Genomic DNA, 17,166 nt, shown 5'->3' on the forward strand with positions numbered 1-17,166 from the left:
CCCGGGTCAGCAGCCAGATCAGCCCACGCTGGCCTAGAGAATCCACTTTCTGGTAGGGGCAAGCAGGTGACTGGCAGAGGGAAACGCCGCCCCAGAGCCAGCTGGAGGTGTGGGGAGAGGAAGCCACAAGACCCAGGCTCCCCAGGGTCAGCATCTTCTTTATGGTCCTCTCCGCAGGCCCAGTCTGGCCTCCAGGTCTGAGGCTCCCATAGAAAGAACTCCGACAGCTGCCCCTACCCTTGGGAGCCCAGTGGAGCCTGACTCTAGGCCTGGGTTCCCACATGGCCCTCAGGCCAGGAACAGGTTTTGTAGGGAGGTTCTAGAGGCAACCTTGGGCTTCGTGTCCAGCCTCCATCCCCATGGAGGGTAACACAGGGTGAGGACGCCTGTCAGAGGCTGCAAGGGGACTCACTGTGGTGCCACCCACAGTGCAACTGTGACAACTTTATCAGGGGCTTGGAAAGGGGTCCTGTGGCCCACCTTGGGTGCTCAGCTCAGTAGGACCCAGCCACTCAGGGCTGCTACCAGCATGCAGCCCAGCACATCGTGCCCAAGGGTCACCTACACTGCGTCCTGATTTTCTTTTAAGATTTATTTACTTATTTTAGAGACAGCATGCATGCCAGTGAGCAGGGGGAGGGACAGAGGGAGAGAGAGAATCCTGAAGCAGACTTCCCCTCGAGCACAGAACCCCACGTGGGGCTCTGTCCCACGACCCCGACCCCGAGATCATGACCTCAGTTGGATGCTCAACCGATGGAGCCACCAAGGCGCACCCACAGTGTCCTGATTTTATGACCCCTGGGAATGCTGGTCATCTCTGTGCCATTCCTGTACTGGGCACCCACTGTTCCTGGGGCGCCGCCTAATTCACTCATTCCGTCCCCATACAGTCCTGTGGGAGGGGCAGGGCCAGATCCTTGGAGGGAAAACCAGACCGAGAGAGGAGCTAGGACAAGCCAACACCAAGGCAGGCAGGGGAGCTGGATTCAAATCCACATTCTATTCCAAACCTGTGCGCTAACCCCTGCAGAACGCAGTATTTCCCCCCCTTATTCTGGTTAAGCACGTTGTAGAAACGATGAAAAATCAATTAAAATGAAGAGGGAAATAAATTTGACCAGGACCCTCCCCACTCAGAGGTGAGAACTCTTAACGGTGGCATATTGACATGTTTCTAGTTGTGTTACACTCATATTGCAGGTTTTGTACCAAATACACATTTGATGACCTACTTTTTTGTCTAACAACACTGTCAACATGATTGCTTGCAAACCTTTTAAAGGCCACATGGGAGCCCAGCAAATGAAGAACGGAGTATTTATAGCCAGCCCCCCATGTTGGACCTTAATATTTGTTTGGGGTTTTAGTTTGTTTATTGTTGTTATAAATAACACTGTGATGAACATCTTTGAGAACGAAGCTTAGTGCTCAGCTTGGATTCTTTTTTGCTAAGAAATGCCATGACATTATGTCAGGTCCTTGGGGAGGCAGGGGCGGGGCCTAGCTCACTGGCAGGGCAGATGCTGGATCCCCAGGAAGGATCTGAGGGGTGGGGCCAGGGAACACAGCCCAGTCCTGGGGCTGGGAGTGAGTGCGCTGGCATGGGGATGTGTTATGGGAGGGCGTAGAGCTTGCGCCTGTGGGCAGGGAGCTGAGCAGCTCTCTTCCCATAAGTGTCTACATGCCCAGGGCTCTGCCCAGCTTTCCCGCTTCACCTGCACCCCTTCCCCACCCCTCTCTTCTGGAGCCATGGCTCCAGCCAGATTCTTACAGCCTTCTGGATGTTTCCCCGGGTGTCCCTGAGGCGTTGTGCTCCAACACATCCAAACGGGGTGAGGTCATCTTTCTCCTTATGCCCTACACCTTCTCCTGTGTCCCCCTGTAGGTAAATGGCACCACCATGAAGCCAGTGCCCAAGCTAGGAACCTGGGTGTTGCCTTTGACCCTCCCTCTCCATTTTACCTCACCCACACCTCTCCCCAATGCATTTCTTCTCTCCCATCGCACCCCATGCTGTCTGCAGGGCAGAGAGAAGTGCTGGCTGGCTGTCCACCACAGGCCTTTCTCCAGAGGCACTGTCCCCCTGTCTCTAACCTCTCCCCCTTGAACCCATACCCCAAGAAGAGATTTATTTAGTCATATGTCCCTCCTCTACTTGGAATCTTTCTGTGGCTCCCCATTACCCTCATGAGGGTAAGTTGACCCTCATTATTGTGCCTCTCACCTCTAGGCCTTTCCATCTGCTGTTCCATCTGCATGTGTGCCTTTCCATGCACTGTCTGCCCGACGAGCTTCTGGTCCTCCTTTTAGACTCAGCTTCTGCCTTCCAGAAAGCTTCCATTTTTTCTTCCTACGTCTCTTTTCCAGAAACTTCGCCCTCCTTCTCCCATACCACCTTGTGTTCTGTGTACAATTCCATTGAAACAGTCACTCCATATTATAGTATTCACTCGGAATCATAACTATTGGGAGGGACATGTATTAGGACTTTCGGTTGTAAGTGACAGAGGGCCCTAAAAGAAATGGAATTATCCACTCACACAACCTCAAAGCTTTAGGCATGACTGGATCCAGAGGCTCCCATGTTGACCCTGGATCTGTCTCTCTTCTGCTCTGAGTCTGGCTTCCCCCTGCACTGGCCTCCTTCTCAAAGGACTCCATGGAAAGTGCGGCTCCTATCTTTCAAGTTTAAGTTCGAACTCAAGTTCAGAGCTTTTCTCTCCTGATAATGCCAGTGAAGTCTGGGCCTGCCTGTCATGGGCCCAGCTTGAGTGCCATGTCTGTTCCTGGGAGTGGCATCAGCCCATCTGAGCCCCAAATACTGAGGGGGACGCAGGGTTGATTGCCGAGAGGGGAGGCGGCTGGGCAGGGGAAGGGTTGGCTGTTCACCGCAAGCCTCAAGACCTCTTCCCTTCCTCCAGACAGGACATGTGGCTTTCTCTCACCTTAGTCCCCTCAGCTGCCTAGACTGGGCCTGGCCCAAGGCAAGTAGTCAGAATTCTATGGCTGAAGATGGAAGTGGATGGGGAATTAGGGCTGTTTTGTGGTCAAGGAATGTTCATGATCCTAGGAACTCGGGGCTGGGCAGTGGGTGGCCACACTTACTGGTCCCCAACCACACACACAGCCCAGTACAGCTTTGTAGATTCCCATGAAGATGCTGTGGCACTCTGATTCCAAGGAGCAGTGCCAATCACCAAAGATAGACCCAGACAGACAGACACAGACACACACACACAGAACCCTCCAGTCAAGACAAGCCAGAAGGGCTTCCTGGAAGGGAAAGGGGCAGTCTCCAACCCCACTGTGACCACAAACCACCCTGTGACCTTCCCCAGACACTGTCACACACATTCAAGGCCTGTCCTGACCCAGCTCATGAGCACGGCCTTTTCCACCGCTTGCACAGACGCCCGTCCTGGGCTCCCCGTGCCTGGTGTCCCCAGCATCAGCACGGGGTGTCCCACCTGGGGACCCTTGGAGCCCTGATGTCAAGAGGGCCTCGGGGGAACAACTTTTCTTTCACGACCCTATTTATCTGAATGTTTATAGTGGTGTAACTAGCCCACTGGCTACACCACGTACCATAGTGACAGTAAGTTAGTTTTTAAATAAAAACTATTTTTAGATTTAGGAAAAATATTAGTCAAAGTAGTCAGAAAAGTGAGAGATGGGAGGAGCTGTGAGGTTGGCTTGGGACGCACCGGATGCTCTCATTTCAGCGGGGGAAGTGGGGGAGTGGGGAGGTATTAGCCCAGTCTTCAAACTCCACTGCCCAGTGAATTTCAGTTCAGTGAACTTCCCAGCAGCCCAACTGGCTCAAGAACAATAACCACACTAGCTAACACTTCTAGTGCGAGTAGGCTGTCAGGCCATGGTCTAAACCACTTTGCACTTGTTAACTCATTTAGTCCTTACCTAGAGGTAGAGGGACATGCCCTGTGAGCCCCAGGACATAGATGGGTTACCTGCCCACAGTCACGTGGCTGGTGGCACAGGTGGCTCCTGGCCTTGACCATCAGGCTACATGGCATGCTGAGAAGGAGCAGCACCTTGGGGGGCGGGGGAGCAGGGTGGGAGTATAGCCCCTATTGAGAGAGGCTGGGAGCCCACACCTCAAGGCACACTCAGACCCATCGGCTCTGGCTTAGGGTCTATCATTGGTCCATCCTTGGCCAAGCCCTTGGCCAGTGGTGCCTCTCGTTCACAGTCACGCCCGCCCTCCATCCCACTGGGGGCCCTTGCAGGCTGATGAGTAGAAGCTCGGAAGGGCACAGGCTGTTCCCAGCACCCTCTGCTCCTGCTGGTTCTTGCCCTCTGGTGAACAGGACACAGAGTCCCAGCCTTGCAGAAGGGACACACCAAGGCACGCCCGACTCCCACACCTCCTCACCCCTACCAGCACAGCCCAGATGCAGCGGGAGCGTCTGCAGGGAGTGTCCCTCCTGGCCTTGACCAGCTCCATGGACCAGGGCTGTCCTTGGCTAACCTGCCACAGCAGGGGGAGAGAGACTGATGCCAGTCCCCTGGCTTCCAAGTCTCCATCGGCCTGGGCTCCAAATGGCCTTGAGAAGCGGCAGCCACAGTGTCTTAGCAGCCTGTCATGGACCCCAGCAAAAGCCGCCCTGGGGCCAGGGGCTGGGCTTCTCCCCTAGGATAGGGGACAGAACACCTCAGTGGGATTCGGTCTGTTGCAGACAGGGTGTTTGCCAAGCTCCTGGGAATCCGTGTGCCTTTCCAGAGATAATTGCTCTAGCCGCCTCCTCTCTGCCTCCACCGTGTGCACGTGAGAAGCGGGGGGTGCAGGCTCAAGGAGGGCTGTACACGAGGCTGCCAGGCCCCCTCCCAGCTCCAGGAGCCCAGCCCATGGCTGGGATCAGAAAAGCCTGTGATTTGGCAATTCAGCAAACAAATTTAGAGATTCCATCTGGGGAAAAAGAATTGCAGAAAGCGACATGCAGTGCGATTCCATTTGTGTAAAGTTTAAAAACGTGGGCAAGCATTGCTGCCCTTTGTGGGCGCCCATATGGGTAGGAGCAACGTATAGGAACGATTCACTTTGGGGTGAAATCACTGTGGGGATGTGAGGAGGGAAGGGCTGGGGAGGAGGGAACAGACGTGGTGATGGGGTTTCCATCAGACCTGTCACGTCCTAATTCTTGTAGTAGCAGCTGGGGACACCAGAGTTCACTGCAGTTGTCTTTTTGCCTTTTGGTGTCATGAAACTAAAATTTTAAAAAACACTTCATAATTTAATAGGATACCATTTTATAGCTACATGCACTGCAAACTTTCTAGAAGGATGTGCTCCAAACAGAGGACATCAGTTACCTCTGCAGAGGTGGGCAAGGGGAGTGGTCCAGGGGATTTTCATTTGTTCAAAGAGGAGAGATCTTCAGGTTTTGTTTCTTTAAAGTGTAAAGCTTAAACTAAAAAGAAAAAAAAATCTAGGATTTGAAAGATTTGAGGTATGAAGAGTCAGAATGGGGATGGTTCCGTGTTTCCATGATTAGGACAGTTGGGGGCCTGAGGAAGAGGTTCGATCCCTGGGACTCCAGAGCTCCCAGCCTGGAAGGTCCTGTGACCTGAGGATCTGTGGACAGTGTGCTCCAGCTCTTTCTGTCCTACCTCTTCCCAAACACTGTTGTGCTCCTTTCACGCTGGGGACAGATGGGGGCACATCGGCAGCGAGTGCAGCAGCCAGACGCTCCCTCTGTGAATGTGCCTATCAGCCGGCAGGCTGGAATTTTCCAGCCGGGGAGAGGAGTCCTGGATGTGGAAAATTTCCCCATCCGCTCTTTCTCAGCCACTTTCACATTCTAGTCCAGGTGGCTTCCAGGGGCCCACAGCGACAAGGTCGGAGTGGGGGGTGGGACGATGGGCATTTCCAGAGGGACCTCAGGAGTGAGTAACAGCTGCTGCTGTCCCAATACCAATTCCCACCGGGCCTCAGCATCGTGGTTTTTGGAGACTTTGTGAAGCCTGGCCCACCACCATCAGAAATCAAAGCAGCCCAGGTGTCCTATAAACCCTTGCCTACACTCTTGACATTTGCTTCTGAATGCTGGCGTCTTCATCATTTGCCCTATTTTGAAATTAACAACGTAACATAGAAGAAACAGACATGTAAGTTTATAAGGAAGAAGTTCCAGGAAGCAATGAACATGCCGTAGGGCTTCCTGCTCCCCATGATGTGTCAAGGTGAGACCTCTCTAGGGGGTCGTAATCCACCTACTTCGGAAGGTGACTCTGAGGATTCACTAAACATCGGATCTGACAAAATGATCCTCATGAAGCCCTCATGGTTATAGTATTGTAATATTTGCGTTGTTATTAAAATCTTGTGCTGGGACACCTGGGTAGCTCATTCAGTTAAGAGGCTGCCTTCAGCTCAGGTCATGATCCCAGGGTCTTGGGATCGAGTCCCACATCGGGCTCCCTGCTCAGTGAGGAGCTTGCTTCTCCCTCTGCCTGCCATTCCTCCTGCTTTGCGCTCTCTCTCTCTCTCTGACAAATGGATAAAATGTTAAAATAAAGCAAAACAAAAACAAAATGAAATACAATAATCTGGTGCAACCTCAGTCAGGAGAGACGGCGGGGCTAGAGGGTTAAGAGCAGGATCTGCAACATTTTAAGCCCACAGCAATACAAATTACATCCATGACAGCTTTCTTCTCAGGAAGGGAAGTCCACGATGTAGGAAGACTGGTTCCTCAAAGATTTGCTTCCAGAGAGTGCATTGGGAAGCATCGCGCAGTTCTGATGTCATTTACCACCACCACTCAGATGCGCAGCTCTACCCCTGCTCCATATGGGACACAGAGCCAGGAGACCTGGGTCCCAGTCCCACCTCCGCCACTCAGTGCTGTGCAGCTTGAGGCAAGTTACTCACCTTCTCTGAGTTCCATGTTCTCCACTGTCAGGGAAGGAACAAAACTGAAGGATGCAGCATTCCTCCTTCCCCTAACTTCAGCGGATCTCAGAGTCGGGAGAGAATAGGAAAAAAGGAATGGCCCTCTGAGCTGCCAACCAGAGGTGGGGCGTTCATACCTCTTCCCTCATGTAATCTTCCCAATGAGGAAGCTTCGCAGGTACTTAAGAGCTGGGACTTGACCCACACACCCCTGGCATACCGCTCACCAGCTGTGTGACTCTGGGGCAGCTGCTAAACCTCTGGCTTTAATTTTCTCCCCTTAAAATAGGATGATAATCTTATCCTTCATTGAGGTTTTCATAAAGATCATAATGGACATAAAAATTATGTATGTGTATATATCTGAGATAGGTTTTGGATTCCTGGTTTATAGATAGGGAAACAGACTCTGATCAGTTAAGCATCAAGTAATAAAAGAGAGAGAGATCTGTGCATGAAAGAAAAGTAAATCGGTGGCAGGGGGGTAGGGAGAGGACGGGTGTGGACCTTCTCAACTTCACCTCCTTGTGGCTCTTCCATTCCAGCCACACTGGCTTCCTCAATGTTACTCAGATACAAACTCTGCTCATTTCTGCCTCAGGGCCTTGACACTAGCTCTTCCCTCTGCCTGGAATGCCCCTTTCCTAGAGCTTCCATTATTCGGGTCTCAGCCGCATGTGCCCTCTTGACCACCCCCTCTGAGATAGATGTCTTCCTCCCTCTCTCCCACTCTCTGCCTCCCTTCTCTGTCTTCTGCTTTACTTTTTGTCCTCATCCTTACCACGTAAAATTAAAAATTTGACTACATGTACATTTCCCATCTCCCTCTTGGGATGTAAATACTATGAGAACATTGCCTTTTTCATCACTAAGTTGCCTGTCCACGAGGAGTGCCTCGCACGTGGAAGGTGGTCAGGGGTGTTTGTCAAATAAATGAGTGAGTGAGTGAGTGAGTGAGCACCACAGCTAGACCAGAAATTCTCCCTGTCTCCAGGACATGGCCAGTACAAATAATAACAGCTGTGCCTCTGTGCAGCCACTGTGTGTGACAAGTCCTCTTGGAACCTCTGTGAGGTAGGCGTAATGATCCCATTTTACGGTAGCATCAGTCAAGGCTCCCAGAAGGGAAGCGGCTTGCCCAAGGCCTCCAGGCCCTTCGGAGGCAGAGCCAGCCTTGGAATCGGTAGGCCTGCCTCCAGGGCGCCAGCCTGTGCCTTCCATGGCTCTCATGTCTCGGTGCCAAAGGCAGAGAAGCCACCCTGGAAAGCAGCGTCATCGCAGGCTCCGGGCAGCGCGTGCATTTTAGCAACAAGATTTCCAGGTTTCCAGCGACAGCCAGAAAGGGGCCCCGGGCAGGCTGCGGTAGCCTCGCACCCGCGCGGGCGCTCTCCGTTGGGCGGGTGACTTTGCAGCGAGGGCGCCGCCGGGTGGCCGCGCCTGATGCTGCAGTTGTCATGGCGACGAGCGCTTCGGCGATTGGTCCAGCGCGGCCGCACTACGTTGCTCCTTGGGCGCCTGGTTGCGGGTGGGGGGAGGCTCGCGAGCGCCCGCCCCTCCTCCGGATGCTGCGAGAGCAAAGCGGGCGCAGACTCCCCCCAGCCCTCCCCTCCTCCCCGCGCTCAGCCACCCCGGATGTGCAGGAGGGAAAAAGGCCGAGGTGGTCCCAGGTAGCATCGAGGCCGACGCCCCCGCCCAACCTGGCGACCATGGTGACTGGACGACTTCACAGGCTTCTGGGCACTGTGTGAGCCCTGCTGTGCCCGGGGCCCCTCGGAGCCTGCTGCTGCCACCCCTGCTCCCGCCCCAGTCTGGGCGGAGGAGCCCGCCGCCCCCGGGAATGTGACTCGCCCCTCGATTTAATTTTATTCCCTTCCACTTCTCGCCTGAGCATCCTGCCTCTCCTCTAACCACGCTGAGCCTTCCCAGCTGGAGAGGAAGAGAAGGGGAAAACTGCCCCCAGACAGGATGGCTTGCAGAAGACGCTACTTGTGAGTATATGTGGCAGGTTATGCCTGAAACGCGGGGCCAGAGGCCAGAGGGGCCCCAACTGAGCTTGGAGCCGGAGTGGGGGCTTTGGGGGAAGGGGTGGGCTGCCATGCAGGGGGCTTGCAGTGGGAGCTGGCCACCAGGCAGAGGTGTCAGCGTTTGTCCCCTGCAGCAGAGGTATTTGTTGGTGGTGACGAAGAGAAAAAGGCTGTTAGTCAGCAGGTCTCCATTGGGCCGTGAAATTCCTTATCTCTGAGGGCAGGTAATCCCCCAAAATGCATATACAGGGTCTTCGATGCCACTTCTTCCATTTTGGCTTTTGCTAGAGCCCCAGCATGTCTATCGGAAGAAGCCTCTTGTGCCCTGCTCATTCGTGACCAGTGCTCCAGCCAAGCCTGATGGGAGGTTGGCCGGAAGGTTGGGGTGGGGACAGGGTGCTGTGTCCTCCACGGACAGGTGAAGGTCCAGCCCGCCGTCTTGAGCAGGGGGCACTGGTGTCCTCCTGGGCCACACAGGTGTTCGGTGGGGCCAGCGGCAGAGCACTCATCTGCTGGGCCTACAGCCAGTGGCAGAAGCTGTTAAACTCTGCACGGGGTGGTGACATCACGGGTCCGAGTATTTATGGAAACCCAAGCCCGTGCCTCGTTAAGCTAGGCATCCCGGGGGGCCTCGGATTAGAACGTCAGCTTCCCACCCCGCTCTCTGGGGCTCTACACTGTGCTGTTCTGGGGCGAGCAACCTTTGGGCTCTGGCCTTGCAGGATCTCTCCTCTGGGACTTGAAGCTATAGGGGTGAGATGCAGCTCCGCATCCCCATCTGCCGCAGGCGGCCTGCCCAGTGTCTCAGATGTTCAGGGCTGCTCAGTGACCTCAGACCTTGTAAGGTTAGAGAACCGAGTTGGACCCTCTTGGGCTGGGCTCAGTCCCCAAGGCTAGAAAGGAGAGGCCTGGAGCATTATGTAGGGGCGCATCTTGGGGACCCCTCCAAGGCCTCAGAATCCTGTAGCATGACAGGGACCTGTGGAGCCCTGACTTAAGCAGCACCTATCCCCCTCCAGGGAGGGATAGCTTCTTACTAACAGACCGTGAAGGAAAATAAACATACTTCTTGCCATTGCACCAGCAGGCCCAGACAGGAGCCCCAGGGGGCGATGAAGGTGGCCCGTTTCTATGGTTTGCTGTGATGTGCATTTGCTTTTTCGGTGGAAAAGCCCACAGGTTGGTTTGTTGATGTGCGCAGAACACCCCGGCGTTCTCACTCCCTGTGACAAGGCCCCAGCTGTATTTTTGGAAACAAATAGTAAACCTTTCCCCAGCATGGTACGGCCGCCACTGTTGCTGGGAACAGGTCCTCCCAAGGCAGCCTTCTCCCAGCCACATCTTTGCCTGGGCTCAGGAGCTACTCGGTCCTATCTGCTCATGATGTTCCCAGGGACACAGTTGCTGTACAAATTCCACAACCCATCCCAACACCGGCAGAGACGCATTCTGTCTGCCAGGAGCCCTGGACCCTGCACCCTAACATAGCCCCTGGCAGGTTTGTCCCCTAGACAGCCTGTCCTGCTGCTTGCGTGGGAGAAGGGCTAAGCCAGTGTAGAGGGAGGGCCTCTGGGGGGCGCTGGGTACCCCTTGCCTCTCATGCATGTGGGTCTTTTTATGCTTCTTCAGCTCTCAGGCTCCCATGGCCTTGGGCTGTCGCATCCAGGCTGTTCCCCCAGATGCTGTCACCAAACCTATGGGTACAAGAGCTTGCAAAGGAGCTAGGGAGTAGTGGGTGACTGGGGAGGTATCGTTGCCCCCAGGTGTTATTACCCCGTGTTTTTATGTAAAGATTGGAGCCCGAGAGCTGGCCTGCTAGATGAGGCCTCACAGGGGGCCCCGAGGGCATGTTTGGTCCCCCACTTCGCCCTCACCCAGAACCTCCACTCTCCTAGCCCCTGCTGCTCCACCTTTGTTTCCAGGGCTTTCGATGTGGCGGGGTATGGGGGGTTGGTGGGGATGAGGAGCTAAGTATCTGTAGCTATTTAACTTCTGGGGCAGCTGGAAACTCAAGCATGGTAGCATCTACCCAACACACCGTTGCACTGTTGGGTTTCAGAGCCTTCTCTGCCCCATCGGCTCTCACCAAGTGCTGTAAAATGGGGTATTGTTGTTCCCATCTTACAGAAGAGGCAACTGAGGATCAGGGAGGGTAGGAGCTGGGCTGAGGTCACATGGCTGTTTCATGCTGTCCACTGGGCAGTGGTGTCCCTCTTCTGGTAAACCACAGGCCAGAGTTGACAGAGTCGCTCCAGTGTCTCTGTGCATGGCAGGATCAGGGTGTCGCGAGTCCTCCATTTTCTTGTCCTTCAGTCTCTGGGTCCCGCAGAGTCGGCCCTAAGAGAGTGTTATGGAATTTGGGCTCTCTCTGAGAGTGGGAGCCCCCCTGAGGGCTTGGTCACTTATGGCGGTGGCACAGCAAACACAATAAAGGGTGACAACAAAAACGGGAGATTTCTTAATGAAATGGGGGGAATCATGAGGCCTCCAAGAATCAGCTCCTTAATCAAATCTGCTAACAACCGAGGTCGTTACTGTACTGACAGTTTAATTAATGGTGTCTTAATTAAGGTCAGCCCCCTTCCGACTGTAACTACACATAGCAAGGTAACCACCGTCTTACAGGCAGGTCATATCCTGCTGCTTGAACATGGGAAGCTGGATTCCATGCAAACACTGAAGTTAGCAGTGAGTGTGCTATTCAGAGCTGTTGGGGGAGGTTGGGGGCTGGGGGAGCCAGTCTCCTGCTTATGCATTTGTTCTTTCCCTGGCTCGTGCATTCCTTCACTCTGCCTGGAACTCCCGGGACCCCTCTGTCCATTCCTTCGGGGTTTTGCTCTAAGCACCAAATCTAGCTTACAGATCCCACCTCCCCTGCCTACACGGTCTCCCTCCACCCACAACAAGAATGTCAGCCGTATCAGGGGAGAGATAGCTGCTGCTACCTCTAGCATCTCGAAAGGCATGGGCATATAATAATTGCTCTGTAAATCTTTGATGATTTACAGCGGGCATGCAGGATGAACAGGAGGAAAGGGCACTCTGGTACACAAATGTTAGGCCACGGTTACAGGTATCGCTGGCATCAGCTCATTTGACCTTCACGGTAACCCTGGGAGGTGGGGCTGTTATCCCCTGTATACTGGCAATGCCACTGAGTCCCCAAATAATGCCCCAGGTGACACCCCATCAGGGGGTAGAGTGGGTCTTGAAGCTGGTCCCCCAAGCCAGCTCTAGTGCCTGTTACGCTGAAGGTTTTTACTGGAAGTAGTTATGTCTGGCTTGAGCCCCAAGTGTGAGGGAGAAGATGGTGGCAGATGACACTGACGATGTAGGTAGGACCGAGGGCAGGAGGCATCTGGAGTGCCCGGAGGGGGCTCACTCTGCAGGCAGTGGGCCATGGGGAGCCATGGAGGGTTCCGGCCAGGGGTGGGGACCATGTTTACATCACCAGACTGTGGGGGAAGTTGAGGGGAGGCTGAACAGGGCTCTCAACTGTCCTTATCCATAGCAGGCACACATGTCCCCAGAGAACAGTGGCATCCCCTGGGATGTCAGGTCCCCTCAAAAGTCCACACCCCATTTGGACAGTCAGGAAGGAGTACTGTGGGAGAGGTAAGGAGTGTGGTTTGCGCCCTGCAGCTCTGCTGAAGGAGGGGACTGCAGAGCCAGGGTGCTCCTGAGAATGCTCCTGGTTCACTGTCAGACCGGTTTGGTTGTAGCCAACAGGGGCCACATTGTTGCTGGATGCTGACTGGGCACCCACCAGGCCCATTTGCGGCCCACATTCCCTTGCATGCCTCACCCCACCGACTTGCTGGCACCTGCTGTCTGTCTGCCCCTCACACTCACCCCTGCCCCTGCATTTCTGAGGCCCTGGCCCTCCCAGGGTCTCACAGAGCAAGAGATGGACATTCCCCTGCACCTCCGTCCCTGCTTTGCTTTGTGATCCTGGGGAGCAGGCCTCTTGCCATCTTGGGCCAGCGTGTCATCGGGAACAAGAGAGGCAGGGTCCCCTCTTGCCGGTTGTCAGTTAGGCAGGCCCACTCAGAAGGGTGGGAGGAGAGAGGCCGGCAGCTGCGAGAAGCAGGACCTGCATTTCAGACATGCCGACTCTTTCACACACACGCAGCTCTGTCTGTCCCACATGCTGGGGACATGGACGTGGCATCATCATCCACAGACGGATCCATTCACCCCACCCAGTCCGTGTACCAGGCCTGATGGGCCGCTTACTATAAGCAGCAGTAGCCCAGAGCAGCAATAACCAAGGCCACAGAGGCCCGAGCCATGGAGAGATGGAGGGAAGAAAAGAGGGGGCCCCGAGGAACAGTGGGGTGGTCCCGCTCGCACACTCCCCTTCTCTGGCTCTGTGGCTGCCTGGCACTTCCCGCTTCTCCAGTCCTGCCCTCCCTCAAACACCCCAGTGCTCTCAGGAGCTCCTGCCCCAGCTGCTTCCTCCATCAGGAATCTCCCCCTCACTCCAGACCCCAAGGTCCAGCTCATGGCTCTTTCTTGACCTCCCCAAGCAAACTGGCCCCCACGCTGGGCCCCTGCCTGCCCGGTGCTCCCCTTTGCCAAGTCCCCTTTGTGCAAGTCCCCTCCATTGTTGCCAACTGCCCACTTCCCATTTCCCCCATCAGACTGGGAGCTTCCAGGCAGGGCCTCACCTCTGTTTCTCAGCACCCCTGCAGGCCCTGGCCTGGCAGAGCACCAGTAACCTTAAAAGGGGCAGTAAAGGGATGCCTGGGTGGCTTAGTTAAGGGACTGACTGCCTTCACTCGGATCATGGTCCTGAGGTCCTGGAATCGAGTCCCGAGTGGGGCTCCTTGCTCAGCAGGGAGCTTGCTTCTTCCCCTGGCTCTGCCTACCACTCCCCCTGCTTGTGCCCTCTCTGACAACTAAGTAAAATCTTTAAAAAAGTGATAAAATACACATAACATAAAATTTGCCATTTTAACCATTTTTAAGTATGCCCTTCAGGGACATTAAACATGTCCACATTGCTGTTGAACTTTTCCATCTTCCCAAACTAAAACTCTGCCCCCATGAAACACACACTCCCCAATCCCCCGCCCCCCGCTCCCAGTCCCTGGCAGCCACTGTCCTACTTTCTGTCACCAGGACTGTGACTGCTCCAGGGACCTCATGTAAGTGGGATCGTACGGTGCTTGTCCTTTTCTGACTGTTCATGCTGTAGCCTGCATCAGAACCTCCTCCCTTTTTAGGGGCGAATAGTTCTCCATTGTGCCCGTTATGTGGGTAGCCCACATCTTTATTAATTCCCCCGTCAGTGGACTCGAGTTACCGTGAATAACACTGCTCTGAACATGTGTGTGCTCATATCTCTTCAAGACCCTGCTTTTAATTCTTTTGGATATATACCCCGAAGTGGAAATGTTGGCTCAAATGGTAATTCTATTTTTAATTTTTTGAGGAACCATGATATTGTTTTCCATGGTGGCTGCCCCATTTTACATTTCCACCAGCAGTGGGGGACGGTTCCGTGTTCTCTACTTCCTCACCAGTATTTGCTGTTCGGTGTTTGGGAATTTTTTATAATAGCCATCCTCCCGGTGCAACGTGGTCCATCGCTGTGGTTTTGACTGACCCTTTCTTTGTTAAGGCAGAGTGAGGCAACCTCCCCACCTCCCGATGGACCGCCTGGCCCCAGGGACCCCTGGCATTGACTCAGGAGGGCTGGGTCAGGCTGGGCACCCAATGGGGCCTCCACTGACTTCATGGGGGCATCTGTCCCAGTGTAGGTCTGTCTGCTCTGGGCCCACCACCCAGAACCTAATCCTCCAGGGGGCCTGGCCCCTTTGGCTGTGATGGGCACGCAGTGGGTCCTCAAAATTTTTAATCACAAAAGCAATACCTGCTTCAGTCTATTTTTTGGTGATTATTTAGTCATATACCTGAGAGAGAATTCTTCCACGTGGTTTAAAAAATGTTTGTATGCAGTGCAAAATCACACCCCTCCCTCCTTGTCCTTCTACCCGGAGGCCACCGCTGTGTCCACTTTCTTCAGGTTCTTCAGAGAAGTTCTGCATATATACCTACGTGCTTTCAGCAGTCAAGCTGGCAGTTCTGGATTTGAGCCAATTAAAAGCTCAGTTTGGTGGTCAGGAGGCTCCGGGTGGCTCAGGGAGTTAGGTGTCCGACTCTTGATTTCAGCTCAGATCATGATCTTGGTGTTGTGAGGTTGAGCACTGTGTCAGTCTCTGCGCTCAGTACAGAGTCTGCTTGGGATTCTCCCTCTCCCTCTCCCCCTCCCCCAGCTGGTGCTCTAAGTAACTAAATAAATAAATAAAATCTAGGGGAAGAAAAACGCTCAGTTTGGGGGGACATGTGACCAACTAGGCCTTAAAGGAGGCAGCCATCTCCTTCTGGTGGGACACCCTGACCAGCTAGTTCCACGTAGCTTCACCATTGTCACTTTGGCTGGCAGTCCAGATCCGTCCTGTTGAGCACAGGTATTAGCGCCTGTCCAGCACCTGGCTTGGGCTGGAGCCTGGGGAACAGCAGCCCCTTGCCCTTGGGGAGACAGATGCAGGTGGAGTGGCCAGTTTGGGGACAGAGAGTGAGTGCAGGGGGCTTTCAGCAGGGACGCCCTGCCTCCTTGGGGCCCCTGGAGATGTGGGCAGGCATTCTAGGGGGCTCAAGGGGAGGGGTCTGGTCAGCAGGGGCCACAGGGGCTAGTATCCTACAGTGTGGACAGCAGGCCTGCACAGCAAAGAATCTGTGAATGTCTAACTGCATAATCATGGGAGTGAAAATCCATGCATACATAGATAACCAAGCCCGGGACCTCACTCCATTCGGCATCCAAACCACAAAAACGCGTTTCATATGGTTTTAATATACACTGCGTTTTCCAGGAACGCGACTGCTCTTCTCACAGTCGAGGGAAGATCAGACTTTGATAGGCTCAGACCTCTGCCAAGAGCTGTCACCGAGGGCAGCTTCCCACCCAGCCCCCCACCCCGGGGCAGTGACTTGTCAGCAATCTCCTGTACCCTGCCTGGACTGGAGCCACCGCCACCTAGAGAGGCAGGCGACTGACATCCTCCTGATGCCCTGAGGGACAGCCAGACCCACCGCATCACGCCTGGTGCCCTGTCTCTTCCTTATGGTTACTTTCCTTCTTTGCTCTCTGGATTGTTACAGTGAGGGCATTCTGTTGACTTTTTTTTGTGTCGATAGCCGTTACATATGAACTTGATGTCATAACAGAAGGCGGCAGCACAAGGTTAGGGTTCTAAAGGACGAGGGATCCTTATAACAGAACTGTGGTGTGGCTGATCTGTGTGGGTGCGTGTATGAATCTACACACGTGATAGAAGCCCATGGAACTGAACACACACCTGCACACGTGTGCGTGCTCACACACGGACACAAGTAGGAGTAAAACGGGAGGTCTAGCATGGCGGACCACACCTCGTCAGTATCAGCAGTGGTATTGTCCTACGCTTTGTATAGTAAGACGTCACCATGGAGAAAGATGGGGTAAAATATAAACAGGACTTCTCTGTATTATTTTCAACAACTACAGGTGAATCTATAATAAAAAGGTTAATTTTTTTTAAAAGGCTAACAGGTGTTGGATCTAATGGGCTGGAGTCCTGGTGACCATGAGACAGGAAGATGGGCAACCCCCAGGCTCAGTCCTTTCACGAGAAGCCTGTGTGGTCACCAACCTCCCTGAGAGAGGACACCCCTTGACCCCTTCTCCCCAAAGGCAGCACCCAACCAGGGACCCTGGGGCCAGCTTCCTCCCCTTCCAGAAAGACAATGTAAGCCCCTTTTGCTGCCAGCTCGGGCCTAATCAGCCCTGGCAATAAGTATAAGGGTCTAGAACTCTCTCTGCAGACACCCTCACTCTCCCGGAAGCCCCCCTCCTGAAGCCTAGGCTCAACCCCACCTAGAGGCTCCCTCGGGTGGGCCTGCCTGCTCCCTCCTGCTCAGCCTCTGCCCAGTGCCACCTCCATGAGTGACAACACAGCCACCTCCTTCTTCCCTGCCCCCGTGTCTGCTCCCTGCCTCCCACCCAGCCACAGGGAGCTGGGACAGACACAAATCGAACATTGCTTCCGATGCCATTCAAAGACAAAAATGCAACCCAGCCAACTAAAACTAAAAGGTTAAGGGAAGCAAGTGTTTTTGATGAGTCTGTCGTCCTGCAAATTGACTTTTCAGTGAATGGGCTTTTGGCAAATTGACTCG

The 17,166-nt window shown here is 54.1% G+C and overlaps 1 protein-coding gene across 3 annotated transcripts in view; it reads left to right on the forward strand.

The window, feature by feature from the left end:
* The window catches only part of IQSEC1 (IQ motif and Sec7 domain ArfGEF 1), a 373,922-nt gene that overhangs the window by 199,145 nt on the left and 157,611 nt on the right, over positions 1-17,166 (forward strand). The window contains exon 1 of one of the 3 annotated variants that reach the window (XM_032333040.1): positions 8,475-8,904. The exons of the other annotated variants lie outside the window; for them this stretch is intronic. Coding sequence (XP_032188931.1) covers positions 8,882-8,904 — 23 coding nt within the window. The 5' untranslated portion in view covers positions 8,475-8,881. Of the gene's footprint in view, positions 1-8,474; positions 8,905-17,166 lie in introns of those variants that run through there. 3 annotated transcript variants of the gene reach the window in all.

The sequence above is a fragment of the Mustela erminea genome, chromosome 1, assembly GCF_009829155.1.
Source record: "Mustela erminea isolate mMusErm1 chromosome 1, mMusErm1.Pri, whole genome shotgun sequence".
Classification (NCBI taxonomy): domain Eukaryota; kingdom Metazoa; phylum Chordata; class Mammalia; order Carnivora; family Mustelidae; genus Mustela; species Mustela erminea.